Raw genomic sequence first — 17,918 nt, 5'->3', positions numbered from 1 at the left:
TCTAAAAAACAAATGCCACAGTGTAGTGACAGGATGTATAGTACTGCATTAAAATATGATAAAAAGTCAAATTATAACACAACAGAAAATGTCATAAAGTAATAATATATATGTTAAAAAATGCTCTATACTGACTCACAAAAAAACAGCATTGAAAATAAATGTAGTTTTTATTCATGGTCAGCAAACTTAGCCTCCCTCTGAACAAACTGCACACTGTAGACATTGTCGGCTGTGATACTGCATTGCCAGCAAAAAGCCTTTTTCCTATGAAACATTTCCTTATGTTGATGTTAAATATGTTAATCCTGCTACACTCAGAGTTTGAGTGAACAACTCGCTGCAGTTTGCGCCTCTTTTGTCGTGTTCAAATGACTTCCTCTGGGGAGTATCTAAGCAGATTGCCATGCCATTCAGAACTCAATGAAGTTTATTTGAAGAAGTGATTTGGCTGCACACTGCCCTTGTAACCCCTTAGCAACTCATCACCATGTATATTAGACACACACTCTTGGATGGCACTTAAGCTGCAATCGCCATGAGGAGTTAGGACCGTGAAATTGTGTTCTAAAAAATCCCGACAATGTAATATCATTACTCTCCCCGTGGCTCTGGCTGTTTGAAACTCACAGCTATTTTTCGCCCCATTATTTTTGACTGTTTAATTCTTAAAACAGAGCTGACCTCATGCTCTGTAATTATTATTTTTTTATCAGACGGGTCCATTTATTAGGGATTATCACTTCATTTCTGCTTGTACTGTCACATTGGCCAAAGCTCACCCTTCTCTCAATGTTAAACAAATCCCCCTAATGCTGAGGTTGTAAATTCAATCAAGTAAAACATCTCCTTGTTTTCTTATTATCTTCTCAACACAACATGGCTGAGGCATGCAGCAATAATGCATCAATATTTGGCTCAATCACATCCACAGTTAGCAGTTTATTTCGTTGCCATCCTTCGTACCTAAACCAGTGTCCATCTTAGAGTCACATTCACCCTGATGAATGTGGTATATAATGTAAACACGTAGAAAAACGTTCACTCCTTCCCACATGGTAAGATGTGAGTGTTACATCACAATAGTGCTCCACATGTCAGTCCTGAATCTTAAGACTAAAAAACATTTTCATATATCTGTATGTGAAATAAAAAAAGTTTTTCATTGAAAAGCGTTAAAATCTCTAATATAAAATTTGCGTAATACATTCATGGGTTTTCATTATAAAGCATAACAAAAAGCATCTACAAATATTGCTGCCATTCGAATTTAAATAAGCTTGTGTTTATCTTTTCAGTCAATATGACGCACCCATTAGTACTCTTAATATTTAAGACATTATCCCAGAACATCTTTAATAAATCTCTTCCAATTTTTCGATATAAAGATAAACACATTCTGAAAGAAGTGTCTACTACAGTGTAACACAGTACAAAAACACTGCATCAAGCACTCAGAGTGTATCAAAACATAGACCAAAGCAATAAATATGAAAAATAAGTTAACCAAAAGCATTTCAAGTATCAAATCCCCTGGGTATTCACTGTTTGACATCATAAAGGACACTGGCCATTGTGCATGTCTAAAGCTGTAAAGCTGCTATTTGCACGAGGCCAAACTCACAGAAGCATTCAGTCTTCTGCCTCATGTTAGGAACACTGCTGGCAATTCATATATTCTAGAAAACAAACATTAAAGCCAAAACACTTGCAAGTCTGGCTAGACTTTGTCTGATTTGGGCGTAGTGTAAATGGCTTCTTCCAGAGTAAATATATTATTTCCTTTTCCCAGCAGCCAGGTGTCTCTTGGTCACCGCCTCCAGCCGCCTCCTCTCCGCCTCCTCGGCTCTCTTTCTTTCCTCTTTCAGCTCCTTGTACCGCCACTTTGGTATTTGCAGCAGGTGCCCCCCTCCATCTTTGGCGCTGCTCTTCCTCCGGATCTTTTCTGGTTCATAAGTAGGCGTGGGGGCCTTGGTGACCCTCACTTTGGGGACGCTGAACCCCGGCCTGACGCTGCTCCTCCTCAGCACCATGTGCAGCGGCAGCAGGCTGGTCCTCCGCAGCTCCAGAGCCTCGTTGTTCACTCCCAGCGTCAGGCTGGAGCTCCGGTGCCGAGTCATCAGGCTCTGGGCCTGGAGGCTGGCCCGGCGGTCCACAGAGTGTTTGGCCACCAGAGTGACCCTGGAGTTCTGGAAGAGTTTGAGGTGGCTCTCCACCCGGTCGGGGTTGATGGAGCGGAGCTCCTTGGCGCGCTGCTGGCGGATGATCTCAGGAACTGAGTAGCGTCGTTTGCCCACAGCGGGGGGGCTGTCAGGACACACCTGAAACAAAACCAGTTTTTGTTATTAAATCAGTATTAATAGCACAGCATTAGTGATTATAGTGATATTTGTTTTATTTTATATACTAAAAGCCTACTAGTCTCCCTTTTGTTTGCAGTATTGCAGTTCTGGAAATCTTCCATCAGATAAGGCTGCCGTGAATTATATCCTCTAATTATTTTGAGCAAATCCCGTGAATAGAATAAATGATAAACCAGCACCAGATTTATACTTTAATAGCACCATTACCATAATATTATCATTAGTTTATTTGATTCTGTTTTTGTGAATGTTTCTCCTTCAGGTCTCTGCACATCGATTCAATTAAACAGCAGTAATGAAAGAACGACGAAATAAATGGAAGAATAGTGCACACTGTTTGAAAATCACATTATTTTTGCATAAAGTATGTATTATGTTGTACTAAATGTCAGACTTGAGAAAGGGGATCCTTTAAAATATATAAATAAATAGTTGTTGGTCAAGTTTCAAGTCTGTTTAAGGTGAGATAAGAAAACAAGCCCTGATATCTCCACCATGCTGAGTTTGTACAAACAAAAGCGCAGAGGTGAGCAACTTTAATGACTTCCTTATCACAAAAAGTGGTTAAGGCTTCAACTTATCTTAGCTTACATTTGCAAAAAGCATGTTGGTGTGAGGGAGTAACTGCGGCACAGTGTGATGGGTTCTTGGATCTGGTGGTGGGCTACTGTTTAAAGCTGATTAATGAATAGGTGTATAAAGACTGAGAGCTTTACTCACGGTGTGGCATGCCACAGCAATAAAAGGGCTCCTCATGGCAGTGGTGATAGAAACCATGTGGTCGATGACTCCTTCCTCCTCAGGCTCGCTGACGTTGGCAAAGTGGAAGATGCTCCGCACCGTGTCCGACAGGCGCTTCAGACAGCCGCGGGGCTCCTGGGCCCTGGACACCAGCGAGGCCAGAGGGGGCCACTCCAGACTAGAAGAGCAAATGTAGAATAAATCCACTGAGCAGAGGCACTGCCATCGTCAGGTATTTTGATGCTGTTTCCCTGCCTTGACCCTTCTTATATCTTACACATAAAACAATGTTTTTGACCTTGTGTTGCATGTCTAAATGATCACTTCCTGTAGCGGAAAGTGGAAAGTGCAGTGAATGTCAAATAGGGCTGCAACTATATACGTTTTTCTTCTTCTATGCTATTATCAAGGCCCAAGCGATTCAGGACAGCGATAGGAAAAACTTTGTTCATTGTCCGTTTTCTTTTCTTTTTTAACAATTTCATTACAATTGTATGTGGGGCATTGGGGCAGAGAGACAAATTCAGAACAGAAACAATATGAACCACTCATTATTTTACCTGTAGTTCTCACAGTACTGGCGCGGGCAGGGCCGCTCCATCAGGCGCGTTATCACCCAGGCGGTTTCATAGCGACCCGTAAAGAAGGCCCACTCCCTGGCATTGAAGTGGCGACCGAAGTCTCTGGCATTCAGGGCAGATCCTGGTGGACACAAAACAAACTGTTACTATGTCATATGTGGGACAAAAGATAAGAAAGTAGGGATAGGAAGAGTTCTCAAAAAGGAAGAGAGGAGCAAAGAAGTGCTTAGTGTGCTCAGGACTCATGCACAATGTGCTAACACCACTACCACAGGGCTATGAGATGTGTTTAAGTGCCAAAAATTGCATAATAATCAATAGCAGTCCCGGCCTGATAGCAGTAAATCTTGACTAGAACTCCCTGTCTTGATGATTTAGTATCATATATGTCTGTTAGTTTCATAGTTATTGCTAAAAAGAGAATAATCACCCAATAACTAACATTTGGATCAGTGCCAAAGCTAATTCAAATTGTCCATCTGTGTACCCATTCCAGTGAAAATCTGCTCATATTTTCCTGAGCTTATGACAAAGTAATGGCAAAATAAACAACATATTTTGTGGTTGTAATCAATGGAAACTGCCCGCAAAAATCAAGGTTATTTGTCAAATCCAGACATAACACTGACAAATGTGTCATTTGTGTGTGATTGCTGTAGAGTTTTTCTACATTAGGTGCAATCAGACACATTTGACTAACCTGCCATCATGAGCGAGCGCACACACTCCAGCCTGCCCTGCATGGCAGCTTTCATCAGGGCCGTGAAGCCGTGGCAGTTCCTCCTCTCGATGTCCAAGCCAGAGAAGTAGTTCAGCAGATAGTTGGTGATGGTTATGTGGCCTTAAAGAACAGAGAGGCAGAAGGTAGTTACTGGAGGTCACAACGTACTCTGTCTTCCGTATGTTGGCTCGAATAAAAGCTGCTAAAGTTTATTTCACACTAGTCCATCATGTATTGGAGAGGTGTGATCCACATCCCTATGACTGTTCCTTATTCACTTTCACACAAGACACTCTTAACTTCTGTTCAAAAAGTGAGATCCGACTCTTTTATGGTTGTCTGTGTCAGTATTAGTACCGATCTGCCTGTGTATGCAAATGTGTATGTGTGCATGTTTTCAAGTGATGTCATTGCCGTGTGTGTGTGTGTGTGTGTGTGTGTGTGGTGTGTGTGTGTGTGTGTGTGTGTGTGTGTGTGTGGGTGTGTGTGTGTGTGTGTGTATGTATATGTGTGTGTGTTTGTGTGTGTGTAAATTAAGTAATGCTTATAAATGCATAATTTTAAGCTAGTGTTTGCACGTAGCTCACAGCCATATGGCCTATAAGTCTGGCCCAAACTGTGTGTGTGTGTGTGTGTGTGTGTGTGTGTGTGTGTGTGTGTGTGTGTGTGTGTGTGTGTGTGTGTGTGTGTGTGTGTGTGTGTGTGTGTGTGTTACCTGCTTGAGCGGCAGTGATGAGAGCCGTGTTTCCCTCGTTGTCCTGCCAGTTGACGTCCAGGTGCGGACACTGAGACAGCGCTATGACGACGTCCACGTAACCTTGGTAACACGCAACCAGCAGCCCTGTCTGAAACAAAAAGCGACAGGAGAGGAGTTTAAAGACGAGAGTAACAGTGAGAGGCTTTTGTTTAGAATCAGCAAAAAATGTCCAGGGAAAAAAAACTTGGCAAAGGAGTTGAAGCAATAAAAAAATGCTGACATATAGGAAGTAGTATCAGTAAAAACCCAGAAGACCTCTGTGCACCTTTCCAATCTAATATCCTTAAATAAATGTTAAATCTGAGGACTGAACCGTCTTGAACTCGGAGGAAAAATAGACTGTCTCCCTGTGTGATGTTGTTGTGTGTCTGTGTGTGTCTGTGTGTACTAGCTAGAATAGGAACCCTTTTATGTGTGTGTGTGGACGTATGTGTAAATGTTAGTCTGCGGGTGTGAGTTTATGTGAGTTCGAGAGTCCTGTGGAAAACTCCTGTTAAAGTTGGGTACTTTCCGGAAGGTGCACTCTTCATCAGCCAAGACAAACAAGTTTACCACCAGAGATGGGAAGAAGCTGTGAGTACGATTTTGGAACACAACGTTCTCAGGTATAACATAAACACAGTGTCGCTTTTTTACACATTCAAACATAGAATTCTGTTGGAAAGAGATGTCTTTTACTAACTCAGACATTTATGAAAAAGTCAATATTTTGTAATGATGGGATTCTTTTGATGAGAATAAATGGGACTAGGCAATGATTTAGATGTTGAAAACTCTAATTAGACACCTGTAAGATCCATATTGTGTTTGCCACATGCAGTGCAGTATATCTTTCGTCTTCACAGGTGTCTTGTGAAAAAAGGCTAAAACTCAACAGTTCTCATGTTTATTCTGCCTTCAAATTGAACTCAGGAGATTGTTTTCAAGGTGAGAAGTAAAACTAAGATATTATTGATGTTTCATGTGTTAACGTGGATAAACAGTTTCTAGGCAACTGAGAAAAGAGTGGACACTATTTACTAAATAAAGACAGTAAATGATGTATGAGTGTATTTTTACTGACGAGACTTGTAAAGCAGCAGCTATTGGAAAAGGTTTCATTTGCAACAACGTCAATGAAACAACAATATGTTGTTCTTAGCTTCCTTAATTGGCACACCCTAAATGGACTTTTAATTAGCGCTTTATTAAAGCCAGGTGTGCTGGAAAATTCAACAAGTCAAATGTACGCCGTGTAAAAACACACAGACAGTGCTGGATTCTGCCTGCTGACACTAATCCAGGCATACTGTGTGCATTTTAATTAAGACAATGTATTTCCGGTAAACATATAAATCCCCAATTCACTTTCACAGCTTAAAGGCTTTTCCAATGCTAATGCTAAAAACAAAACCTGATGACCTATAGACAATGTGCTTGACAAAAATGGACTTTAATACAACCAATGTATTAAACTAAGTGCATATTTAATGTCATGTGCAATAATTCTTTACAAATGTGACTTTAAATCCAGCAACATTAGCAGGAAAGAGTGAAGTATTATACTATTTAGGTAAGTTGTTACAATTTGTACTGCATTTTATATTTATACTTCACTGAATCGTGAAGCGTCTGCCGTGACATGATGTCCTCATCAGGAGAGCCCTCATCAAATCTATGTGATGCTTTTCACCTCTTGGCACAAGATTTGTTTTTATTTCTAACTCTGGTATAAATGTCATCAAAAGTTCTGTCTCGCTGAAATGAAAACAAATCATAATGACAGAGAGGGCCTGACGGTGTGGAGAAAAACGTACAAACCTCCCCCATATGTTCTTCTTATCAGGTTGCAGAATGTTTAAATTATCCTCAATTAAAAAGGATTAAGACCGTATCCACTTTATGAAGCATCAACAAGTAACCAATCTGCAATAAAAAACATTATTCTCACAACATGACGTTCTGCCCAACATACTGCCTTTCTTTGAGTTTCTGTGTATCAGACTGGACAACTACTTTTCAGGCTCAGTGAGAATGATGCCGTGCAGCATTTACACTACATGTACAGTAATGTGTTTTGCCTGTTGGAAAAAACTGAAGTTAAACTTTTGTCTGAAACAAGCCAGGCTGTAAGCCAGCCGGAGATACTGTCAGGCAGGAGAGTTACAAGTGGAAAAGGTGACATGAAGTTCTGAGGCATAACTAGTGGGCTTTCTGACACTGGCACAGCTCCAGATTGCTCTTTCTGGTTGGACTAACGCATGTAGACCTTGTCTGTCTGTCTCACACACACACACACACACACACACACACACACACACACACACACACACACACACACACAACAACACACACACCACACAACCACACACACACACAACACACACACACACACATCACACACACACACACACACACATACACACACACACACACACACACACACACACACACAACACACACACACACACACACACTCTCTTGGCAACCCTCCAGCCTCACTGTGTTGTATAAAGGCGCTTTGCCCTGCAGCTTGTCTGGAGCACTCTCAGTCGTCTGGCAATCTCCTATTTTCTCTCAGAACCTTTTTCACACAATCACGCAAAAGCATTTAACTCCTAGGCTCAAATGTTCTAGTCAGCACATCCTTATTTGGAGTATTTGTAACAGCTATTGGGCTCTGATGCATCTTAACAGAGGCTGCTGGTGATGTAGGTGACTAATCTGATAGAAGAGCACCAGCTAAATGCACACAGCATACCATTTGAAAGACACATGAATCGATGACAAAGCAATCATGTGCTACACAATATTAGCCACTCAGTGACTAACTCTAGGGCTAAAGGGATACAAATAACAACACTAGCAGGTAGCTCAACAACCCTGAAACAATCAAGAGGTACTTCCAGAGTGTGTGAGCAGGGCATGTGTGTGAGACTTTGACCATGATGACGGCCCCTACACACGGCGGCGTGCGTTACCGCTTGGCGGTGGGCGTGTCTGAAGCTTGGGGATTTTTTACGAACAACGCGACCAACAACCAATCACATGAATGTCCCGCCCCGGACATACAAAGCAAATCATTCACGCTACATCCATGCTGGCTAGATATACTGTCTATGCTTGCTAGCTGTCCATTCAAACGAAGTACACTGGATATAAACTCCCCAAACAGGCGAAAACCTACCAGTTTCACCCACTGTCTCTGCCACCTCCCCCCATGCCTGGCTCCTCCGGTTTGTATCCCTGTATGTAAAGAGGGACTGGTCATATAGTACCGCCACGATAATTTTCTCCTCCATTGTTTGACATATGGGAAATAACTGCGGTCTGGCTCTCCCAACATACACGCGGTTTGATTGGCTAGCGCTTGTACTGTCAGATTTGCATACGCGGGATTTGATTGGCTGACGCCTCCGTCAAGGCGGCAAAAGTAGAACATTGCTATACTTTTGCAGCAAGCACCGCGAGAGAAGCTACGCTTTGCTCCCACAATGCAGTTCGGCGAATCGTGACGTCACCCCATTCAAAGTGAATGGGCAGAAGCGTTGAAGCGGCAACGCACGCCGCCGTGTGTAGGCTCCGTTTTACCTATACTTTTTGAGGGGATTATGTGTTTTGTATGTAGGCCAAATGAAGATGCACACTATGGCAATTGTAAAGCTTCTACTTGTTGCTGATGGACGCAGACCTATGCCCTCCCTGACCCTAATCTCCTCGGCTCCATTACACAGGACTAGAGCTGCCCTCTTGAGCCAAAAGACCTTGTGGTGTAAAGTGGTACTTTGCCTAATCTCTTGATGCAAACACTATCAATACTGAAACATGCTCTTCCAAATTAATATTACTTTTATTAATGTGCGTAGCAATATTTATTGTGAGTTCCTATGCAAGGCTTTGATTATGGATGCAAGGCTTTTTCCCCACCATAGCCATCATACGTTTTTAAGCTATCTTTCCCTCTAAGACGTTCAGCATTTAGTAGGATCCATCCTGCTGTTAAGATTTAAAAACTAAATGTATTTTTGGTAATGCAGATTTCAACCAATTGATGTAATAACAAACCAAGGTGATCAGTAGAGATTTCTTAGCAAAACTGACCCACACACACAATCTGGTCCACTTATTATTAGCCCATATACACAGACAAACAGACCAAGACAAACACACACTCACAAAGTAATCTGGTGAATATCGAGAGCTAGGAATAGAAAGGCTTAGCCGTATCAGTCGGCAACACACAGAGGGGGAGGGAGACGGCAGAACTGTGCATCTGAAGTTGATGAGAGGACGTGGTAATAATTGGCTCCAACAAAGATGACCCGACACTTATAGACATACAATCGATCACAGCCAATGTTCAACTATGTTATTAATTGCATTTTAAACAAATAGTGTAACGCAAACTGAAGTACACGTTTGAACTAGTACCATAGTATTTGAATTGAAGTTATCCCTGCCAATTAATCAAATGAATGGACCTCATCAAATATTAGTTATCCTTATTTGTCCAGTTACCTGTCTCTTTATGCTTTATCATGCTTATTATTCTGCTCGTGCTACAAATTGTAGCAAATCTCTTCTACTGAAACTATTATAGCATCACAGCCAAGTAGAAACTTGTTTAATCTCTCCATAATGTTTAGTATTAGCCTTCCATGCTACCAAGCAGCCTACTTCCCCGTTGGGTGTGTGACTTATGCAATACACCACAATGTAACTAACTTCTTGTTTCCTAAGAAAAGGCTTACCCACACTTTGTTTTCTTACTTTAAAATAAGAACTGGTCGATGCTAAATCCTGCAGCGGCAGACCTGCATCTCTGCCGCCTGCATAAACAAGTATCAAACATTCGTTTGGCATTTTACAGTACCTTCTTTGTGCTCAAGGACATGCACACAGGCAAATACACTCTGAACCGCCCTCATCACATACAGCAGAGGCACTAACGCAGACCTACTGGGCCATGTTTCTGTCAATAGCCTCCCTGTTAACTGTGTGTTTCTTTCTGCAGCTGAGTGTTCACATGGCTGAATCAAATCAGATGTATATGACTGTTGCTTTGATTTTTCCACTCATCTGTATTTGCCAACAGCCAGCATCATGCAGTGCCAAATGTCTGTCTCTCCCCACGTGTGCTTCATTTAGTCTGCTTGCTTGATGGTCGCACTGTATCTCTCCGTTAATGATACTTAGTGAGTGTTAGTGCGTGCTTGTGTGTGTGTGTGTGTGTGTGTGTGTGTGTGTGTGTGTGTGTGTGTGTGTGTGTGTGTGTGTGTGTGTGTGTGTGTGTGTGTGTGTGTGTGTGTGAGACGAGAGAGAGAGAGGAGAGAGAGAGGAGAGAGAGAGAGAGAGAGAGCGAGAGAGAGAGAGAGAGAGAGAGAGAGAGAGAGAGACCTCATTTAAGTTGATTGAATTCTGCGTGCGTGTGTGTTTATTGAGTTTTCATGTGAAAAGCTCTCTGCCCTGAACAGTAGTGTCAGATGTGTGTGAGGACATTGATACAGGGTCTGACTGTGGTTCAGGGGGCTCGTCCACTGATCGTTAGAGCGTCAGTGCACGTGTCGAAGTGTGTCCGTGAGCAAGATACCGAACCCCAGATTGCACCCGAAGGCATCGCTATCAGTGTGTGATCGTGTGAAGCATTGGATAAGATGATGAGCAGTTTGGCACCTTGTATGGCAGCCTTGTAAATGTTGGCATGTAATGTAACACAATCAGAGTGGTCGGAAGACTAGAAATGAGCGATAGAGATGATCATTATATATCATATAAATGTGAAAATATATTAACATTCAGAAAATATATCTACTTACTTTCTTCAATGTTTTAATTTTTACAACACAGTTCCAATAGATCGGGGAGGCGTGTGGCGCAGTGGTTAGTGCGTTGGTGTTCGGATCAGGGGAGCACAGGTTCAAACCCCACTGCAGTCAGCATGTCGTTGTGTCCCTGAGACACTTCACCCCAAATTGCTCCTGTGGGGATTGCCCACAGTATTGAGTATGTAAGTCGCTTTGGATAAAAGTGTCTAACAGGTAACATGTAATGTTAAAATCTCACCAAACACATCCTCTATGACAGTCACAACACTGAGAACATACTGTGGGGAATCAGAAGCCAACAGCATAATTACTGTGCCATAATCATATACAAGGATAATTAAATAAACTTACTTAAGACCGACTTCGTGGCTCCTCATTAACTTTATTGCTACATTTGGCTGTGTTGTTTGTCAGTTTTTCTCTGATGTTGTGAGCCTGATAACGAGTTTTAACATGTTAGCTTGCCAAAGGAAAGTATGAATGTATTTTTTTTTTAAAGGCTTGATTGAGTAACCAAGAATGTATTCCAATAAAAGTTTAAAGTTGTAAACTTGTGATGTTATTAGGCATCGGCTATAGAGACAAACACACCCATGTGGACACCCATGTGCAAAGATCTATTGTTCCTGCTTGCCATAATATATCCAAACACATTCTTCATTCTTATATCAGCCACATGTCTAAAATAAACTTGTTTTATGTTGCAGCAGAAGGTGAAAATCTACCTGACATCAAGGGTTAATATCCTGTGTTGGCAAGCATTAACCTTGATAAATGGCAATTATGCAAACACAGACTCCCTACCATTCTGAAGCTGATCCTGACTACAGATTTGTTCTGCGTCTTCAGGGCCTTTTGACTTGGACAATATATCACGCTGGACACTGATGATGAGCTGAAGGGGAAATGATGTAAGTCCAAGCCTAGGGATGTAACACTCCTCTTTGTTTTGCAAATCACATAGTCAGGATGTCTGCTATATTGGGATGTTGACATCTGTGTCAGGATGTTGAGCACACACACATGAACTAATGAGCTTAACAGATTCATATCAACATGTGTTTCCAATGGAGGGGTTTTCTAACCTGTATTGTGTGTACAGTACTCTGAGGTCAGAGGGCATGGCAAAGCAAACGGTGAATGTACTAGCACACATCCTAGTTATCTATGCAAACACATGACTGTCTTTCACTGCTGACACACACATATTACACAAGCACACACAAGCCAACTGGGTCCAGGCATGTGTTTTAGGGTGCCCACTTAATTAACCCCCTCCATCTTGCATGTCAGTTCTCTACTGGAGTTTTTGAGTTGCCAATGTTAAAAAAAACTACCGTAATCTTCTATATGTGAGGGTAAAAGATGTCCTGGTAATGAGAAAAAGGGCTTTGTCAACTTGTTTCAGCAAAACATGGAGGGAAATACATTGAGTCACATCAAAGCTAGATTTAAGGCATGTGATTCTTCTTCGGCATAGTGCCCGTTAGTAGTTAATGCAATTACTTTTAGGGAAATGTCCAGATGAAAGAAAACTAGTCTGGCATTCCATCATTATGGATTTATCTCTTTGCCTTTGGCAGGACTGAAGCGTTACACAATGCTTGAGGGATACATACAGTACTATGATGCACTGCAGATAAGATGTTCAATATTTGTTTTGTTTTGATTAATTACCTTTAGTAATAAATATTAATTTGTGTGTGTAATTTAAATTCAACGGACTGAAGTTGGACATGATTGATTTTACGTTGCAATTGATGTAAGTCTTTGATACAAGTCGATAGAATATTTCCACCAACAAAGCTGCTGCTTCCCTATGTAATGTATTGCTTTGGGTCATTAGCAAAACTGTTCAAATTGCTCACTAATGCCATCATTTCATTGGTCGATAATGTGTTTACCTATGGACTCCCACACATTGAATCCAAATCCAGAATAAAAAGCACACACCCTCACTTGAATTGACCTGCAAGGCCTTAAATGAGGCCTCTCTCTCTCTCTCTCTCTATCTCTCTCTCTCTCTCTCTCTCTCTCTCTCTCTCTCTCTCTCTCTCATCTCTCTCTCTCTCTCTCTCTCTCTCTCTATCTCTCTCTCTCTCTCTCTCTCTCTCTCTCTCTCTCTCACACACACACACTGGAGACTGTGTTCTGTTAACGGTGAGAGACTTCACTGTTTTCGTAGAGTTTGAGGCTGCTCGCTCTTGCAAAACTGAGGTCTGTCAACACACACACACATACCTGTCAGAAAGTACCAGCTTGGTATGAAAAATTATGAAGTATAAAGGTGTGAGCTTATTATAGAAATAAACTGAACCAAGGGAATAAAGAACATATATAGAAGATTTAAAATGTGGCCTTCTCAAGCACACGTCACCTCTTCAATAAATATCAAATGAATATTCGATTTTATATTTGATTGATTGTTAATTAATTATGATAAGTATGTTGCAGACTCATTCATTATCTGAATACCTAGGCTCCTGAATCTGGGGCTCTTAACTTGTTGCACAGAGGGACAGGAGGATAACCAAGGCCGTCCATCTATGTGTTTCAGTTAGGTACTACAATAATAGAACTACACTTAATCAGCTAGTAAGTAACCCTGAGCAACATTTAAAACATCCAAAACCAAAAATGTGGCTACTGGATGTAAAACTTTAAGAAAGTCTTGTCCCGCACATTAGGCCAGGCTCATGACTTAAGGTCACTTTCTCTATTAATGTGGAAAACTCTTGGTCACTAAGTTCACAATTGCAAATGTGTTTATTGGTGTCTAAGGATGTTTCCTCCATACATTTGTGTTGTTGCTCTCTTTGTGTTTTACATGTAAAAGTTGTTTTGAGAAAAATGCTTTACATATTAAGTTTGATGATGATGATGATTATTGCTGTGTGGTAGTAGTAGGCTACTACTCAAATTATTATTATTAGTCTGTTTCAAGCTAAGTTTCCATGTGCTAGTTTGATGTCAAAGTGTATAGGTCTATTCTGATAGCTGCTGTGTGATATAACTCTGTGTCTCTCCTTCAGCCTCGGTGCTCCATACCTGTTATTCCTGTCCTTCTCATTGACCTCCTCCTTCACCCCGTGCCTTATCCATTATCCGGACGATAGCAGCGTGTTTGGTGCAGCACGCCTGGAAGAAAGACAGCGGCTCGGGGCTTTCCGGAGAGGGGGTGCTTTCCGAGTCCGCGAACCACATCATCCGGCGGGTAGAAGGAGTCGTCCGACGCGATACTCCGACAGTCCTCCAAGTTATCAAAGTCCTCAAAATCAACTTCTTCGAACTCATCTTCATCGTTTTCCTCCTCTTCATCATCCTCCTCGCACGAGCCCAGGTAGTCCTCGTCATCACAGTGTGACCAGCGGCTCCTCCACTATGGTCGGGTGAACCTGGGTTGATGTTTCCCCGACCTTCTGCTGCCGCTGGAGGTGCTTGAGCCGTACCGACGAAGAGCCTCCTCCATCCCTGTCGTCCGTGATCAGTACCATCTAACCCCCGAGCCTAGGGCACTGTCCTCGGGGCAGAGTGCAGCGTGGGGCGCAAGGCGCGCGCATGGGACAGCCTGTTTCTCCAGACAACAGGGTAACCAAATGATCTACCTTCAAAAGTAATTTACGGGGGGCTAAATTACACAAACTCTTTCACCTGAATACCGGCCTATAGGTGAGAATGCTGCGTGTACCCACCAGTCATGTACGAGAGTTGACAGCCTGGATGTCCATCTGAGCCGTGAACGTCACATAAAGTATACTCTTTCTACACGCGCCCCTAAAACGAAACCATGTTCAGTTGGAGTTATCCGGTCCGGTAGCACTCGCAGGGAAATGAGATTCAGGCTTTTGCAGTGGGTAAAACTACAACAGAAAGTTAAAGTGCTGCGTACACGAGCGTCCCATGTAGAGAGACAGCATCCTGTAAACCTAGTCGCGTAATCCGATTAGATGGGACATCTCTCTCTCTCTCTCTCTCTCTCTCTCTCTCTCTCTCTCTCTCTCTCTCTCTCTCCTCTCCTATCTCTCTCGCTCTCTCTCTCTCTCTCTCTCTCTCTCTCTCTCTCTCTCTCTCTCTCTCTCTGTCTATTGACAAGAGATTCATTTTACTCTATAGAAGCAACCCTATAATAATCTTAGTATATTCATACAGGGCATTTTATTCAAAATTCAAATTAGTACAACTACAGTATTGAAAATTAATTCTTCTGAATTCTTTCTTTCGAGAAAATAATCCCCTACTCTATTTGTAAAAAATTATTTTTTACATCTTGATGGCATCACTTTTCTGTAAACTCACAGGGCTTTCCACTTTTCAGGTTTATAAAGCAGATTAAGTCTAAACAAAGGGATTATGATATTTTGTAATGTTTCTGGCACGTGGGTTACATTTTCTATTATCATATGTAGTATGATTCTGAGGCAATTCATTTTACCCACAGCCTCATCGTGTTCGGCCACCTTCCTCTCTCTCATTTTCTTGGCTACTGGCCAATTGAGATAATAGAGATATTCACCATCCAGACAATTGGTGTCACTGAGATATCATTTTGATATTGATCACATTACCAGCATCAGATTGGTTATGTCGTTCACCTGTGAATGAGTACATGCTGAGAGGTACATTTTGCATTCCGTTTTGATGTTACCTAACCTAACATTTATCTCATATTGTTGTTCTCACTATCCATAGAAAGGTAGAATAAAAAATAGTCACTAGATGGCCTTACTGTTTTGTCCATCTATTGAGAATGCATGGCTTTGCAGAGTTTTGTGTAAAGTCTGCAGTTCTGTCATAAACATATTTACAGAGACGCTCCTTTTTCTCTCCGTAATTAATAACATCAGTTTGCTGACATCACCTGCGGTGGAAAAATCGAGTGCATAACAGTCCCTGTGTGTACCCATTATTATTCTACCTTCATCTGCCCCCAGCTGAGAGCTCTGCTCTCCTGTGGCTCTTTATCTCTATGGTATCGGTCGCCAGCTGTGCGGGTGACAGACAGTGTTAGCTCTGCCAACGATATATATCTGAGCAATGTTGCACCGTCTGGTCAAGAGACACACACAAACACCAGAGAACCAAGTCTTAAAATAATTGTCTCTATCTTCTGTTCAAACCAGGTTTCTGGTGAAGATAGATGTAGGGAGATGGTTTTTAACACCATTTAAAATAAAATACCTTGTGACCTTGCTTATGAGTCTCTCATCAACTAAATCTTGCTGTAAATATTTACTAATATTAATTGATGTAAATGGAATAGAGAAATTATTAGAAACACCTCTCACTAAAAAATATGCTTCCATTAAAGAATGCTTTAAGCTAATATTGCTTGGTAATAAAGTGTTTTGGAGGATACTGAATAACTAGATCCAATTTAATTGCAGGAATCTACATTTTAGATGCAGAAAACAATGCAAACAGTACCTCGGTAACCACTTCATGAAGAAGACCTATGTTTGCTTTTTGTAATGCTCAATATTATTCTGTGATAATTATGTGATATGATTATTATGAATATGTTTTATTTATATTTTATTATTTATGTGCACTCTGAGGAACTTGTAGCTGTTCAACACATGGGTTCAACACCTCAACCTCCTGGCCTCTGATGCTAAGGGAGCATTTCCTGCTCCGCCTATAGACCAGCCCGAGCAGATTGGTTGGCTGACGTTGAACTGGAGGTGAGTGTAGTTGCACCAGCCAATGAAGCTCCTCCTCTGTACTCCTTCTCTTTGGCGTCTGTGATGTAGCTGACGCTGGAGAACTTCTGTAAGTGGCATGAACTGGGGTTGAAGAAGAAGTCAGAGGGTGTACAGGAAAGGTGACCTTGGGGGGGGGGGAAGTATTGCTCACCAGCACATTTGTCAGTTGCTCTGCAGTTCTGAGGTCTGCTTGTGAAGTAGTCCTTGATCCAAACCACCAGGCTTACAGCTTTTCGGTGAGCAGGTGTGCAAAGTATACTATGTCATAAATTTAAAAAAATCGACTATGCATTATTTCGACATGTTTTGTTTTACTATGTCCAAATAAGGCATGGTATAGTATGTCCAGTATGTAGTTTGTAGACGAAGAAGATGTACCTTTATTGATTACTGTCTATAACGTGATGAAATACACTGAACAAAAATATAAATGCAACACTTTTGTTTTTGCTCCCATTTTTCATGAGATGAACTCAAAGATCTAAAACATTTTCTATAAACACAAAATAACCATTTCTCTCAAATATTGTTCACAAATCTGAAAAAATCTGTGATAGTGAGCACTTCTCCTTTGCCGAGATAATCCATCCCACCTCACAGGTGTGGCATATGAAGATGCTGATTAGACAGCATGATTATTGCACAGGTGTGCCTTAGGCTGGCCACAATAAAAGGCCACACAAATGTTCAGTTTTATCACACAGCACAATGCCACAGATGTCGCAAGTTTTGAGGGAGCGTGCAATTGGCATGCTGACAGCAGGAATGTCCACCAGAGCTGTTGCCCGTGAATTGAATGTTCATTTCTCTACCATAAGCCGTCTCCAAAGGCGTTTCAGAGAATTTGGCAGTACATCCAACCGGCCTCACAACCGCAGACCACGTGTAACCACACCAGCCTCCACATCCAGCATGTTCACCTCCAAGATCGTCTGAGACCAGCCACTCGGACAGCTGCTGCAACAATCGGTTTGCATAACCAAATAATTTCTGCACAAGCTGTCAGAAACCGTCTCAGGGAAGCTCATCTGCATGCTCGTCGTCCTCATCGGGGTCTCGACCTGACTCCGGTTTGTCGTCGTAACCGACTTGAGTGGGCAAATGCTCACATTCGATGGCGTCTGGCACGTTGGAGAGGTGTTCTCTTCACGGATGAATCCCGGTTTTCACTGTTCAGGGCAGATGGCAGACAGCGTGTGTGGCGTCGTGTGGGTGAGCGGTTTTCTGATGTCAATGTTGTGAATCGAGT

The 17,918-nt window shown here is 41.9% G+C and overlaps 1 protein-coding gene across 1 annotated transcript; it reads right to left on the bottom strand.

The window, feature by feature from the left end:
• Positions 1 to 929: 929 nt before the first annotated feature.
• Positions 930 to 14,905, bottom strand: ankrd33ba (ankyrin repeat domain 33ba). The gene is given in 10 exon segments (XM_034211983.1): positions 930 to 2,321; positions 3,084 to 3,282; positions 3,665 to 3,806; positions 4,386 to 4,526; positions 5,122 to 5,251; position 13,982; positions 14,016 to 14,065; positions 14,067 to 14,165; positions 14,167 to 14,334; positions 14,336 to 14,905. Coding segments are annotated over 10 exon segments (1,602 nt in total). The 5' UTR covers positions 14,462 to 14,905; the 3' UTR covers positions 930 to 1,775.
• Positions 14,906 to 17,918: the final 3,013 nt, after the last annotated feature.

This window comes from Gymnodraco acuticeps, unplaced genomic scaffold, assembly GCF_902827175.1.
Source record: "Gymnodraco acuticeps unplaced genomic scaffold, fGymAcu1.1, whole genome shotgun sequence".
Taxonomy (NCBI): domain Eukaryota; kingdom Metazoa; phylum Chordata; class Actinopteri; order Perciformes; family Bathydraconidae; genus Gymnodraco; species Gymnodraco acuticeps.
The sequence above is the reverse complement of the archived record's forward strand: the minus strand, read 5'-3'. Positions and strand labels throughout refer to the sequence as shown.